General features: G+C 42.5%; 1 protein-coding gene across 3 annotated transcripts in view; it reads left to right on the forward strand.

Annotated features, from left to right (window-relative positions):
- LOC145343258 (coiled-coil domain-containing protein 149-like) overlaps positions 1 to 16,414 on the forward strand; it is a 118,151-nt gene that overhangs the window by 44,099 nt on the left and 57,638 nt on the right. For all 3 annotated transcript variants that reach the window (XM_080189363.1, XM_080189374.1, XM_080189383.1), the window contains exons 4-6: positions 2,873 to 2,980; positions 8,058 to 8,174; positions 13,549 to 13,721. In XM_080189363.1, coding sequence (XP_080045489.1) covers positions 2,873 to 2,980; positions 8,058 to 8,174; positions 13,549 to 13,721 — 398 coding nt within the window. The remainder of the gene's footprint in view (positions 1 to 2,872; positions 2,981 to 8,057; positions 8,175 to 13,548; positions 13,722 to 16,414) is intronic.

The following is a 16,414-nucleotide window of genomic DNA, read 5'->3' on the forward strand; positions in this document are numbered from 1 at the left end:
GGAGGAACTTCTTCACTCAAAGGGTGGTGAATCTCTGGAATTCTCTGCCCGTTGAAGTGGCGGAGGCTACCTCGCTAAATATTTTTAAGACGCGGGTTGATGGGTTTTTGATAAGCGAGGGGATTAAGGGTTATGGGGAGAGGGCGGGAATGTGGAACTGAGCCACGACAGATCAGCCATGATCTTATTGAATGGCGGGGCAGGCTCGAAGGGCTAGATGGCCTACTCCTGCTCCTATTTCTTATGTTCTTACGTTTACCAAAAACAGACTTACTTTTTTGACCCAATCAAATACATCATTACTTTTATGTAATCGTGTTTACCATGATTCACTTAATGCAAATGAACATGATATCCCTTTTTGAGCTTATTGCATGATGTGATTTAAGTTTCCCAAGCAGATTAAATGAAGGCATAAGTTCACAGCAATAGGTACTTGTCATTGAGCTTGATTTTACAGCCACTAATCTGACAGGATGTCCCCTACGCTTAGGTAAAAAAAAATGTTTTTAAAGTTTATTGGTGAATGTCACAGATATGCCTACGTTGGCACTGCAATGAAGTTACTGTAAAAATCCCCAAGTTGCCACACTCTGATGCCTGTTTGAATACACTGAGGGTGAATTTAGCATGGCCAATGCTAACCAGCACGTCTTTTGGACTGTGGGAGGAAACCGGAGCACCTGGAGGAAACCTATGCAAGCTCTGCACAGACAGTGACCCAAGCGAGGAATCTGGGTCCCTGGCGCTGTGAGGCAGCAGTGTTGAACACTGTGCTGACATCACACTGGCGATCCGAGGTCATCTGCCAGCTTCCGGCAATCCTCTGGCCAAAATTTGAAGCCTGTCCATTTTGAAAAAAGAGAATTAACAGGCTATTGAACTTGTTAAAGAGCTAATTTACTGCAGTTTTTCATTGCTCACTCTACTTTACATTAGCCACCTGGGGAAAAAACATGTCAAGGCTTGCAAACAGCTTGCATGTAGCAGCAGAGTCTGCTGCTGAAGGTGGCAGTATTTGTCTGTTAGTAGACTCTATTTCCTCAGTTTTAGGCTGACATTACATATAAGAGGGTGAGAGGGGAGGGGGAAGGGAGACAGCGTTATCCTGGCGGGTGAGCACTCCAGCAGAGGAACCAGATATTGCTGTCCCCAAGGAACATGTGCACGTTGGAGGTGGCACCTCCAGTGAGGGGGAAAGGAGAAGGAGACCAAGGAAACCAGCTGTCCATGGAGAGGTGCACATGCAGCCCAGGCAGGTGAGGAACCTGCTGTTGTGAAAGGGCTGAAACAAGATGGACAGAAACAACAGCTAATCTATCGTAGGAGAAAACACTATCCCACACCCAGAGTCTACAGGCAAAGGATTAATTATCTTCATCTCTCAGAGCACCCATAACTTTGCAGATTGTGAAACGCTGGTTGGGGAGATCAGTTTGATTTGTGTTGATGATCACTCTATGCCAGTCACCCCAAGATAACTGTGGCCTTGAACTTTTATGCACTGGGGTCATTCCAGGCAGTCACTAGAGACCTTTGTAGCATATCTCCAGCTTAAGCTCCCCATTGCATAAAGATAGTCACAGATGCAAAGTTTAGGTGAACAACTGACTTAATCGCCTTTACCGTTGATGACGTTAGTCAGGTTGACAGAGCCAGAGGTTTCACCTGTATTGCTGGCTTCCCCAAAGTTCAAAGTGTGATAGACAGCAGACATTTTGTGGCCATCAGAGCTCCAACGGGACAGCCATAAGCATCCATCATTTATAAAGATTTTCGCTCCAACCATCCTCAATTGACCATCGTCAAACATTTATTCGGGTGTGTGCTTGCTATCCTGGGACTCTTAACATCCTTCGGCACTCCGGTGCCACAGATTTTCTGTCCACCCACAGCCATGTGACAGTTGGCTTCTTTCAGACAAGGGATACTCACTGAAGAGATGTCCCATGACCCCATTGAGAAATCTGCAGAAGAGGCTGAGATGCCTTACAGTGAGAGCAATGTATCTACTAGGGCCGTCATTCAGCAGACCAGGCTTAAAACGTGATTTTGATGCTTGGACCATGCAGTCTGCTCTCCGGCTTGTGTCTCACTAATGGTCAGGGTTTGCTGCGCTGTACACAACCTGCAGAGAGGGGAGGTCCCAGCAGAGATGATCTAATGAAGCAAGCTGCATTCTATGGTAAGGAGTCTTAGGACCAGCCTGAAGTCATCGTTGATCTGTGGAGCTGCCTGTGATCTAAGCCCCACCATTTGATCTGGCAGCTGCAAGTGGTGGAGAGAATTCAAAACCCAAAATGCTCGAAACAGTCAGGTGGTCTTTCAACCTCTGTGGAAAGACCGTTAAATGGTATATCATGACTCTCTTTCCCTGAGCACCAGATTATTATTCAGGAGGTAAATGGGCCAAATTTACTCAGATGTTCTTTTTTCCCTGGCATGGGTCCTGAATGAGACACTGTTGGCACAGCAGTCACCAGAATGGAAAAGTGTGCTTTCATCTGCTGCTGCACTGTTTGTGTTTGCTATGGGTCCTGCTTAGTTCAAAAGGTGCTGTTGCCAAATGTGGATTTCTTGTGGAACTGCCGCGTACCCAATGCCTGTGTGTAGCTGTGTGTGACTGCCAGTTTGAGCCTAAACCTATTGCCACAGAAAATCCTGCCTTACACACCTGTTTACCACCCTCCACCCCACCCCACCCCAACCCCCAGCCTTACATACCCATTTGGTCCACTTGCTCCTGCCATTTCGGCATGCGAATCAAACGTCAGCACGATGGCATAGTGGTTAGCAATAGGACAAGATAATGTTACAAGTGAGCGTTTGTAATGTGAAAGTAAATAAACTCAAATCTCATTTCCTTGTCCAGGCAAACCTTGCACAACTACTGAGTAGTTCTCGAGAGCGGAATCAACAGCTGACGGAGGAAATCAAAGAGTTCCAACAGAGACTAACTGAAGCACAGGGCGATAACAAGGTATAATTTCGAGTTAGGGGCACTGAAAGAAGAAGAAAATCATCAGCCTTGACTGCTAGAAGTGGAAAGGGGAGGGCAAGGAAATCTTCAAAACACAAAAAAAATGAAGATTGAAGTAAAACAATGAAGAAATTGCATGAGCATAACAGTTCATGTGGCGAATCAGAATATGAAAAATAAATAACTACAGTCCTGCAAGTGATTAAAATGTTCTGGTTGATAAGTTTTTGTTATTAGCAGCAGTATGCATCTCAGTTTAATCAACATGCTCATTTACTAATTCAGAACTGTCAGAAAGTCACTATCTGTTGCCTAGTATTTGAATGTTTATGCTGCACTTTTGTCAGTATCTTCCTTCTGATTTGCCAAACCTTACAGCCCATTTGCTTATTTAGATTACTGACAGATAACAGTTCTGCTGGAACTATCCTCCTGGTGACCATGTGAAGAAACTCATGAGTTTTCTCTCTTTAATCATAAAAAAAGTCACAATTTCTAAGCAGAATAACCAGCATAAACTGTTGAAGGACAACAAGTTGATGGGGTAACTGAGTTTGCGTCTTGGCAGCAGTTACTGGATATATCTGGGTATGCACTGCCCACTGTTTCCGGAGCACATTCACTTTTTCAGTAGATACTACCAATGGTTCAAGGATCCGCATGGAAGGTGACTCATAGGTGTAAACTTCCCAAGGTATTTCTTAACAGAAGGACAAATCTTTGAACCCATGGAAAATGATCACTGGCATATTATCTTCCCTATCATAGAATCTAATTTTATTTAAAATAAACACAGTAATGCCCAGTCTCCCTATTGTTTGTTTACTAGAATACTCCAATCTTATTTCACATGGAACCCTTACAGCTAATGGGCAAAGAAAACATTCATCCCATCTATCTCGGTGGGCATGATGTTTTTATATCACCACATTATTATTGTGTTATCTCTTATAATTAATGTTGATATATTTTTGATATTGGGATAATAAAAGAGACTTGCATTTATATGTTGCTTTTCACAACCATTGGATGCCACCGGTTTGCAGCCACTGAGCTGCAGAATTTAAAATTGATTTGTTTTTAACCAGGAGCCGATTTCATATATACATATTTATGCGAGCAAAGGAGTGATGATGGAACATGAATCAGTGTGAGTTAGGGCAGGGGCAGTGGAGACCTCAGGCTTAGTGAGTTTTACATACAAGCTGCTACAAATTTCTTCCCTCGTCCTCTTCAGTACCGCAAGATATAGGGAGCGGATTGTTGCACATCAGTCCCCTAACTTATCAAGTATCCTTACCACGCTAATTTCAAAATCTTTTAGGATTCTGGCTATAGTATAATCCATATATATTATTCATTTAATAATTCAACTAATTTATCTTCAGTAAATTCCTTGTCACTTTATCCTTCAAGTGCTCTTGACGGGCTATGTTGTTGAGAGATCTTTTTAATATCATGCTTAGCATCTTTAACTAAACTCATCTCCAATATCCCCTTTGATATTCTAATATCCCTTTTAATTTCCTTTAGTAAATTATTTTCCTCCTACTGGTGTTCATTCTTTTTTTCCCTGTAGATTTGGAGTAGATTTTTAAACATTCTCTTTTAAATAGATTTGCTGAACTATTTCGCATGGTGCTTATTTAACTGATACAGGTTTCTCTTGGTTATGCATGTATCTTACAAAGTCACTGAGTGAAATCTTACCAAAAAAATGGCTGAGTGATGTTTCCAGTGAGAAACATGCTGGTTTGCTCTCCAGAATTTATGACATTCTGCTGTGAAAAACCAAGGGGGTGTGTTTCGTGCCATCGTACAGTGAACTGGGGCTTTAACACACCAGCAAAACCCAGCTGCACAGGGGTCGGGGCACCATCTTTAAAGGTGCCCTGATCATAACCTGAGTAATCCTCCCTGCAGCTCACCGCAGAGGCCTTGGGGCCCACCCTCGATCAGTGTCGGCACTGCTTTACAATCCCCCCGCCAGCCGGATCAGTGGCCCTTTTCCAACATTCTGCCTGATCATCAGCCCCTCCCTCACCCTGCTCCCAATGGTCTGAGCTGACACCCACTTCGGCAGCCCCCCCCATTGAGTGTGGTGCCAACCTGGCAGTGCTAATCTGTACAAAGAAACAGAGCCAGTGTATTGCCAGTTCACTGCCTGGCCCTGTCCCTGTCCCCCAGGAGCTATACTTATTTACCTTTGCACCCTAGAGAGATGTGGGATCTGTGTTGTATCCCTCTCAAGTCCATTATATCCTTTTGAGTCGTGGTACCAGAACTGAATAAAATACTCTTAAGTAGGGTCTAGTCAATGGTTTATATATCCTGGCCTTAGTGTTGATTTCCACCTAATTAATTTAATCATATTATGGCCATGTTTCTGAGAAGTTTTGTTTTTTTGTTTTATTATGGATGCCGTCCTGATCACAGTGAGTCCTGCTTTCTCCTAAGAGGGCATGGCATGCAGAACGTGACCTTTGTGTTTGATATTTGATGAGGTTGGTAAATGGGTGCTCAGATAATTTCCTAGTCCCAACTTTGTGTTGCATCAGCGAGCATTGCTTACAAATGTAGAAGCTCTATTTGAGCTCAGTGTTTAATTTGCTATGCTGAACTCTGCCAGGAGGCAGAGCTGCCTGTTAAGCATGGTCGCCAAAGGTAGTCATGATGGAGCCCACAGTTGCCTTACAGAAGTGAGGAAGCAGAATATTGAGAGCCAAAACTCCCATTGGGCAAATAAGAGACCAAACTAAAATCTATTACACCTGGTCAGACATGCAAAGCCCTAAAGAACATAAGAAATAGGAGCAGGAGTAGGCCATCTAGCCCTTCGAGCCTGCCCCGCCATTCAATAAGATCATGGCTGATCTGTCGTGGCTCAGTTCCACATTCCCGCCCTCTCCCCATAATCTTTAATCCCCTCTCTTATCAAAAACCCATCAACCCGCGTCTTAAAAATATTTAGCGAGGTAGCCTCCACCACTTCAACGGGCAGAGAATTCCAGAGATTCACCACCCTTTGAGTGAAGAAGTTCCTCCTCAACTCCGTTCTAAACCGCCCCCCTTTTATCTTGAGGCTGTGCCCCCTAGTCCTACTGTCTTTTTTGAGCGGGAAGAGTCTTTCCACCTCTATCCTATCCATCCCATTCATCATCTTATACGTCTCAATGACATCTCCCCTCATTCTTCTAAACTCTAACGAGTACAAGCCTAGTTTATTCAGCCTCTCCTCATAGCTCAACCCCCTCAACTCCAGCATCAGCCTAGTAGACCTCCTCTGCACTCCCTCCAAGGCCAAAATATCTTTGCGTAAGTACGGCGCCCAAAACTGCACACAGTACTCCAGCTGTGGCCTCACCTGAAAAACATTACTTAATTGCTAACACATTGAACCCAGCAGTTGTGCAGTAACAAGTACCAGGCTGTTTGAGTTTGGTGATCTGCAATTTGAAAAAACACCTTTTAGTTCAGCTGAACTGTTAACATGCTCCTTAAGGAGCTTAGCAGGGTAACAGGTTGTCAATTTGAGACAAGCAGGTTCTTGTTCACATTGTCCAACAGGGAGCATGTTTTGTAAGATCAGCTGACGTGGCAGTCACACCCTCTGGAAAGACAGCTCTTCGAAAGGTCAAATAAACTGAACCTCTGTCTGTAGAGTGCTGAGTAGGTAGTGCCTCTTATGATCTTCAGTTCCCTGTTGTTCCCCTCTCTCCAGCTCCCTCCACAGCACTTCCTTGCTGCTGTGGATGCTGATTGTACTTCAAATGAGTAAAACCGTCAAAAGCAGTCATAACGCCAGCAATTCCCTTTGTCAACAGTGCCAAAGTGTGTGATACAACATGTAGTGTTCCCCCACCATTTTCCAAAGGGAACTAAAAGACAGCTGTGAACATCAAGCCTTTATTCATATTGGGATTTTTAATTTTTAACCAGCTTTCTTTAATGTGGCTCAAGCTTGCCTCCATTTTCCTGACAATGTTCCCAAACTCTGGAAGTGTTCATTTCACATTGCTGCCGAAATCTCAGGAATGGAGCCTTATCAGAATATTATCTTGGACCTGCCTCTCCTGAGCAGTGTGCCCAGTTGCCCCACTATCTGCCATGGTTAAAACAGAACCAGATTCATTCACAGTGGGTTGGAGTTGGATTTCACGAATTTGATGATTTGACCCTGAACATTTCCAGTCTGTTGTGAAGGAAAGGGTTGAACTCCCCCCACCCTCAACCACCCATCTTTCTGTTAGTGTTATAGTCCACACTTTTTATCTTATGGAAGAGGGGAATCTAGTTTCTGTATCATTATTATCGTATATTTAGAAAGTATTAAGGAAATGCTAAATTTCAAACTCAGTTTTTTGAGAATGCTTGCACAGCTGAATCAATAAACTTCTTTAAAGGGCTCTTAAATTGATGTGCTATGAAAAGACCATTGATCTTTACAACCAATTGATATCAATGACACATCATAAAAGGACTATTTAACATCATCCTGAAAATCAAAGTGTTGTTCAAACTGATGTATTATTTGCATGATGATCAAGGCCATTGGTTTGACGTTTTAACAGAAAAGCAGGCAGCATTGCAAAAAGCAATCCCTAAAGAATTCCATTGATTGAAAATCAAATTTAACTTATCCAGTGACCATCATCTCATTGAAATGCGTAAAATCCTGACAGAGCTAGACAGACTGGATACAAGGATGATGTTTCCTTTGGAGGCGGGCCATTGCATCTAGAACAAGGGGTCATGGTCTCAGGATATGGGATAGGTCATATCTCATTTCAAAGATGAGGAGAAATTTTTCCCTAGAACCTTTGGAACTCTCTTCCACAAGGCTGTGGAGGCCAAGATACCGAATGTATTTAAGAAAAGAATTAGATGGACTTCTAGACCTAAAGGTTTCAAGGGGTATGGGGAGAGAGCAGGAGTATGGCATTGAGATGAAGAATCATGATCACATTCAATGGCAGAGCAGGCTCAAAGGGCTGAATGGCCTATTCCTGCTCCTATTTTCCATGGTTCGTTCAAGCAATGGCTGTGATGATAATCATATATTTTCTCTTTCCTTGAGCTCCTAAGAATGACGATTGCAAAACAGCGGCTGGGTGATGAAGAAGTAGGGGCTCGCCATTTTCCTGCACATGAACGTGAGGACCTTGTTCAGCAGCTGGAAAAAGCACGAGAACAGGTACTTTTTAAAATTATTATTCAATCATGTATTCAACTCTCATCGTACTCCTTGTATTCACTTCTCAGAAATTCAGCTTTTAGCCAAACACAGCACCTAGACTGTATCTATCAGAGTCACACATAATATCCTGTGCAACTGTATCCTTTTCTCACTGTTTAACCTCAATCTCTCTGCAATATCATTGTCAAACACTCCATCTTTTCCACTGGGTCTCTGCTGTAGTCCTCCTCTGGTTTCCAGAGTCTCACTGATGCCTGTTGTAAGAAAAGCATTAAGTCACCTCCATAAAAACAAATTACTGCGGATGCTGGAATCTGAACCCAAAAGAGAAAATGCTGGAAAATCTGAGCAAGTCTGGCAGCATCTGTAATTATTTTCTTTCAGGGTATGAAAGATGAATCATAGCCACAAAAATAAGGGGAAAGACTAAGAGGTGCTAATGGCAGCCCATAGAATAGAAGGTGTGAATGGCCAAATGGCAGAGAAGCTGAAATCAGAGGGTAAGCTGAGACGATCAGCTCCAGTTGTTTCTCTCCCTGTCTCATGTGCCACCTTCACTGTACTGTATGCATTTCAATTTTCTCTTCCTTTTCTTTGTTTATAATGCCTTTTTTGGCAGCATTATCCAGAAGACCTGAGTCCAATTCCTGCCTTTGGTGTCTGTGTGGTGTTTGCATGTTCTCCCCATGTCTACATGGGTTTCCTCCAGGTGTGCTGGTTTCTGCCCACAATCCAAAGATATGCAGGTTAGGGGGATTAGCCATGATAAATGCACAGGTTTACAGGGATAGGCCAGGAGGTGGACCCGAGTAAGATGCTGGATAAAACCAAATTACTGTAGATGTTGGAGTCTGAAACCAAAAGAGAAAATGCTGGAAAATCTCAACAAGGTTGCCAACATCTGTAAAGAGAGAAAAGAGCTAACGTTTCGAGTCCAGATGATCCTTTGTCAAAGCTAAAAGGCATAAAAAGTGGGAGATATTTATATTGTGGGTGAGGGAATGAAAGATGAGCCATAACCACAAAAACAAGGGGAAAGGCCGCTCATGGTAGCCCACTGCCCATCCTAGGCCTTCGCCAGTCCCAATCCCTTAAACCCCATTTCTTCTAGCCCCAGCCCTTGCCTTGTGTTCACCACACTCTCTGAGGCTTAGTATACTATTCTCAACAAAGGACTCAGCGTTGTACCCTTACATCCCCACCTCAGTGAATTCAGGGCTTGACATGATGTTGAACTCTTCTTCCATCGCCTTTGTCTCTATGCCCATTTCTTTGAGCAAGAGTCCTCCCGCATTCCACTGATTTTTTTCATGCACCTCCAACATTCTGCCTCCAATTGGACACACCCACTGGAACAATTACCTGCCCTCAATCTTTTCATTGGGAATTGTCGACAGGACATTAGCCATCTTAATTTTTCTGCCCCCCATTCGAACCTCTCTCCTTCTGAACTTTCAGCTCTTTGTTTCCTCAGGTCCTCTATGGACTCCCATTAGCAGCCTTTCCCTTTGTTTTTGTGGCTATGATTCATCTTTCTTTCCCTCACCCACAGTATAAGTATATCCCATTTTCTATTCCTTTTCACTTTGACAAAAGATTATCTGGACTCAAAACATCAGCTCTTTTCTCTCCTTACAGATATTGCCAGACCTGCTGAGATTTTCTGTCTGGGCAAGATGCTCTTTTTGAGAGTTGATGCAGACCCGATGGGCCAAATGGCCACCTTCAGTACAATAGGGATTCTATTCTATGGAATTGGTATAAAGGGCAACTCTGACCTGAACATTTTCCATTTCCAAGACCACCTGCTTCCACTGCCTTTGCCATTACTGCTACCACCATCACACTAAGACTGAATCCACACCTTTATTACCTCAAGAGTTGACTTCTCTAATGCTCCTCGAGATGACGTCCCCACTCCTTCCCCCAACCCATACAAATTAGAATAGAAAGCTGTGGGGGTTAGTGTGGTGAACGTTGTAGATCTCATGGTGGGAAGATTGGAGGCATCAGGACAGAAGGTTGTAGTAGTGGTCAGGAATGCCCAATTGCAAAGGCTTCTCAGGCAGATACCAGAGTCCAAGACGTAGATGTAATCTGCCAAATCCTTACTTCCTTGTGGCTACCTGATTCCTGGAGAGACGCAACCAACAGTTAAAGCTGAAATGTAAGATGACAATGAGGCTGGCGGATTCCTGGGCATATTTTGGTAGCTTGCCCACCTTCTGGTCTCAGTTAAAACCTGAAATTGGCAATCTGAGGGTGAGTTTGGATTGGAAAACTGATCTCTCAGATACTAACCCCGCCCATGCCACCTGACACAAAGTTGCTATTTTTAAGTTAAAATTTCTTTCTCAATCTCTCAACCTATTATGTTCACTGTTTGGTGCCCACAGATATTACTCTTTGAAATATCTTCCTGTCCAGTAGCAAATTGCTATTCACTATTGTAAGAATGAAGTTCACTTCATGCAGATTATACTTTCCTGTTGTCCTTCTCACTGGATTTTCTCTTTAGATCTGGCATACTTAATTGCTGATATAATGCTCAAGGCTATATGAGGATAGAAAGGGAGAGAAAAGGAGGGAGATTGATCAGTTGGTTAAACCATTGCAATGTTTGGGAGTCATGGGGCTAGATTGTACACCCACTGCCAATTGGGGAGATGGATAAAATCCAGTGGGTGGCCTTCCCACCACGTACTTGCCTGCCCAAGTTGTTTGAAGTTTTATATTGAGGGAGAAGACATCGCTGACTGCCCACGTTTAGGTCTATTGAGGCCCATTCCACCTCCTCCAATATTGCACCTATAACAAGAAGAGGCCCATGCCTTGCAAGGAAGCCTGTCAGCTTTTGTTAAACTGGCTGGTGTTGAGCAAGATGGGGCAGTTTCCTTTCAGGGCTTTCTGGGCCCAACAGACGTACCCCCTAAAGGCTATTCTCCCATTTAACCTGAACTTGGCCTCTTAAACTCACCCACTCATTAAAACCCCAAACCCCAGACCTAACATGATTCCTCAGCATGATGGGACAGCCAGCAGTTGTCAGTTGTCTCACTGGTCCTGCAGGGATTATGGGGCTTCTGACCATCTGATTGACCAGCAGCTTTCTAAGGGCCTTCCTCCCAAGAAAGGGATGGAGGCCGCATCTTAAAGCAATGAATGCTGCTGCCTGTGTTAAGTTGTTGTGGGGCTGACATTTGGACTGTGATTGGGCTCACAGCCTCCCATGACTTTTTAGCTGGGGGTAAGGATGACAGACCTTGTAAAATCCAGCATTGAGAGTCATTACGATTGGAAAACAGCCATTCAGCCCATTGTGTCAATGCTGGAAATGGGGCTTGGTATTCAGCAACTGCGAGGTTGAATGATGACAGTAGGGACTAGGGGAGAAAATCTACAAAACATATTTCGGGTGAGCAATTGAAATGTCAAGTGGATTCCAGATATAACATTCCAAAAAAAGACTGTATATTGATGTCCCAGATAGATAAATTGAATGAGTATCGGCATGTAAATGACAACTTATCATACCCATTGATGAGCAATTAAACAAAATGTATTTTTCAAAATGTATTGATGAGCAATTAAACAAAATGTATTCACAGTTGTGATGCTTGGTAAAAAAACAATTAAATTCAGTTTTAAAATTAAATGTTCCTATAGACATGCTTCTCCAGTTTGGATTTTAATTCACAGATGTTGTTATAATATTTTGGGTAAACAGTTTATGTATAGATTAGTTGTAATTAGATTATTGGATTGGATTAATTGAATTGAAGATTGATAAATCGCCTGAACCAGATGAACTACATGTGTGTATTAAAGGAGATGGTATAAAGATAGTGGATGCATTGATCATCATCTTTCAAAATGCTATTGATTCTGGAAAAGTTCCTTCAGACTGGAAAGTAGCAAATAAAACCCCGCTATTTGAGAAGGAAAGGAGAGAGGAAGGGAAGAGTAGGAATAAATCGATCATTCTCAAATTGGCCGAGTGTGGCATAGCAAGGGATCAGGGCATGTGCTCCAGCTTTTCACAATCTATGTAAACGATTTGTACATGGGGACCAAATATAATATTTCCCAATTTGTTGATGACACAAAACTAGATGGAAATGTCAGCTGTGAGGAGGATGCAAGGAGTCTTCAAGGGAATTTGGACATGTTAAGTGAATGGGTAAGAACAAAGCAGATGGAATATAATGTGAATGAGTGTGAAGCAATCCACACTGGTAGAAAAAGCAGAAAGGTAGCGTATTTCTTTAGTGGTGAGATGTTGGAAAGCATTGATGCCCAAAGAGCTCTGGGTGATCTTGTTCATGAGTCATTAAAAGTGATCATATAGGTGCAGCAAGAAATTAGGAAGGCAAATGGAGTGTTAGCCCTTATCGCAAGGGGATTTGCATACAGTAATAAAGACATCTTCCTGTATTTGTGTAAGGTCTTGGTGAGATCATACCTGGGTATTGTGTTTTAAAGTGGAAGCAGGTCGTTTAAAGTTTATTTACTAGTGTCACAAGTAGGCTTACAGTTAATATTGCAATGAAGTTATTGTGAAAATCCCCTGGTCATCACACTTAGACGCCTGTTCAGGTACACTGAGGAAGAATTTATCATGGCCAATCCACTTGAGCAGCACATTTTTCGGATTGTGGGAGGAAACTGGAGCACCCGGAGGAAACCCATACATATACAGGGAAAACGTGCAACTCCACACAGACAGTGACCTAAGTCAGGAATTGAACCTGGGTCGTTGGTGCTCTGAGGCAGCAGTGCTAACCACTGTGCCACTATGCTGTCCCAGTTTTGGTCTCTGTATTTAAGGAAGAATGTACTTGCCATAGCAGTAGTGCGATGAAAATTCAGCAGACTGATAATTGGGGTGGCTGGATTGTCTTATGAGGAGAGGTTGAGGAAACTGGCCCGTATTTTCTAGATTTTGAAAGAATGAGAGGCGATCTAATTGAAACTGGTAAAATTCCTACAGAGGATAATGTATGGTTCCCTTGGCTGGTGAGGGAGACAGAGTCTCAGAATATTAGGCAGGCCATTTCAGACTGAGATGAGGAGAAATTCTGTCACTTAGAGAGGGTGGTGAATCTTTGCAATTTGTTTCCCTGGAGGGCTGTAGAAGATCAATCATTGAGCACATTCAGGACAGAAGTCTATAGATTTTTGAATACTAGTGACATCAAGGATGCTGGGATAGTGGGGGAAAGTGGTATAGAAGTTGATGATCAGCCATGATCTGTGTGAATAGTGGAGACGGCTTGATGGGCTGAATGGCCTACTTCTGCTCCTATTTTTAATGCTCCTATGTATGTCTCTGACAGTCTAGTGACTCAACAGAGTTTTTGTTCTGCTGTAGATTGAACGTTTGGATCATGACTATCAAGCAGCGGTGGATGAGCTTCAAGATGTTAAGGTCGAACGCTCTTTCTACCAGGAAAAATCTGACCGCCTAAATCAAGAGATTAACCATATTCTTGGAGGACATGAAAACCGAATAATTGATGTTGATGCATTATGCATGGAGAACAGGTGACTGAGTCCTTCTAGCAGATTGTACATGAGTAATATTTATAATGTGGTCATTATCATCAACTATGAAATATGTAATTTATCCTGAATGCATGAGGAAAGTAGGAATATTTCCTGTTAATTTTTACATTTTTATTCCTCCGTCTTCTGAAGGGGAAAGGTGGAGGGATGGCATTAGGTGCTCATGTGGGGAACAGGTGCAGAGTTGATGAGCCAAATGGCCTCCTTCAATGCTGTCACAATTCTGTCATTACTGTGCATGGTTTCACAAAGTTACCGTTAGGATCCCTGTGAAGACCAATAAAAAGACGAATTTCCCAGCCACTGACAGAAAGAACCAAAGGGCAAGATGACAAGTTTTAAGGCTTCATTATAACAAACAAACTGATAGTCACATAGATCAAACTTTACCTAACTGACAACAGTACACAAAATTAAAAAAGGTACTTTGGCACTAACTAAATATCACAATTGAGATACGTCTTACCAAACCTTGTGCTAAGCACCCCACTTCAGGCAGATAACTAGTATTGGAGGGACATTTCCAATTAAACTTCCAGCTTTCCCATAGGCTCACATCTCCCCACCATGCTAGATTAAAATTTGCACTTGAAAGACTGTTCCACTCAGCCTGAGCTTTCTCGATCAGAATTTCACCAGCAAGGCCCACCTCACTGACCCCCTGCTCCTTACATCTCCAAGACCCTGTCTGTATTGGTCCCTTCATTTCAAATAGAAAATGAATTCTCAAAAACACCCTGCTTGGGTATTAACTCAAAACGGTTCTTCTCTGCTTCTCCAAAGCACTACCTTCCCCCTCTCTGCCGCTCAAGAAGTAGCTGTCCTTTTTCTATGACATTGAACTATCGCTTGGCAGTTCAATGGGTTTCGGTTTGAACTTACTCCCCCTCTGCCACCAGCCAGATGAAGGAAAAGGTCACTGATACTAGCCTTGCTGAACAATTATCTGACTAACAAAGACCTTTGATTGATTCCGTGGTCTTATTCAAGATGGCTCATTAAGAAAGGAAAAAGAAAGAAAATCATACATTCATTTAGCACTTTGCACAATCACTGGAAGTCTCAAAGTACTTTACAGCCAATAAGGTACCACATTTGCAGTGCAATTAATTTACACAAAGTAAACTCCCACAAACAACAATATGATGATTATATTGATTGAGGGATAAATAATGAATGGAAATAACTCTCCTGCCCCATTTTGAAATAGTGCCATGGGATCTTTTATATTTACTCAAGTGAGCAGATAGAGCCTCATTTTAATGTCTCATCTGAAAGATGGTACTCCCTCAGTAATGCATTAGACTGTCAGCTTTAACCTTTGTGCTCCAGCCCTGGAGTGGCGCTTGAACCTGGAACCCTGTGACTTTAAGCACAGTTTTCGGATGGCAGCTACTTCAGGAAACAGGTCAGAGGCAGGTAACCGATCAGAGCATATTCTATAATTCCTATCTTAAAAAAGAACTACATGCATTGTATGAATTGAATATCCTGTGAGCACCCGACAGATAGAATTGATTCATTCAAGCGGAAGATGTCTTTCCTGCTGATGGATTGCATTTTGTATTCCATATTTCCTCATTGGTGATTCCTTTTGATGCACTGCAGAAATAAAAAAGCCTTTCATCTTCATAAGATGTTTGGGTGCAGACAATGAAATGTTCAAAATTTAAGCCAAAGTATTCAATGTTTTGCATATATCCATTGGCTTTCTGATTTTGACCAGTGAAATTCAAACCAGACGAACTAGCAAGATAGATTTGAATGGAAATGGGATTTGATTTCAATGGACAGATGGCCATGGGTCAGAGACCATGGATAATCTGCAAGCTATAACGCAGGTACCCTTGATACGCTCTGTCAGAAATGGTTAAAACTGAAATTTAAAAACTTTGTGCAAAGTTATAAAATCTGAATGAGTCAAGAATCACAAAAGATGGTTGAGGATAAATTCTTGCGGACCTGTCAAATTGGAATTCCTTATAGAAGTTTTCTACAGTAATAGAATGTTTTTATGATGATGCCAAAACCCCAGAGGATGGAATTTTAATGTATTGCCTCACCCAAAGGAGGAGGACTTGCTATTGCCTGAGGAATCCAGAACTATCTGATCGGTCCAAGCACCCGCAGTAATTTGCTCAGTAAAATATCTGAAGGGTGTTTTCAGTTTGCTTTTTAATCCAGCCATAGCATTAACATCTGACTTCTAAGTTTTTTGACTAATGGGGTGATTTGCATGAATCTAATTCAGCTGAACAATTTAGAGGAGAGCTGCAAAGATGACAATTAAGTGTTGTACAGATGAGGAAATGGAGGAAGCAATGTATTATTTGATTTCCAAAATGACAAGTCTGTCGATGGCCTTTGGAGGATGAGCTGGAGCAGATCTGCTCCCAGAAAGCCGGGCTTGGATTGCAGCAACCACATGGACAGCAGCAGTCTGGGCTGGCTAACAGGCAAGAACAAGTGCTTTAGTGAACAGCAGGTGTGGGAACACAAATGTTAGTCACAGATCCCTCCTCAAACCTGATGCTGTGGTATTTATAGTCCTCTCAGGGAGATACAGTTCTCTGTTGACAGCAGATAAAGCTTGAATCAGAGAGCAAGAAGGAAGGTCTGGATATTGGTGAGTAAGGCGAATAATGTCGAAAGGTGGTGCTATGCTGGATTCA

This window comes from Carcharhinus amblyrhynchos, chromosome 1 (genome assembly GCF_965287045.1).
Source record: "Carcharhinus amblyrhynchos chromosome 1, sCarAmb.v2.hapA, whole genome shotgun sequence".
In the NCBI taxonomy this organism is placed as follows: domain Eukaryota; kingdom Metazoa; phylum Chordata; class Chondrichthyes; order Carcharhiniformes; family Carcharhinidae; genus Carcharhinus; species Carcharhinus amblyrhynchos.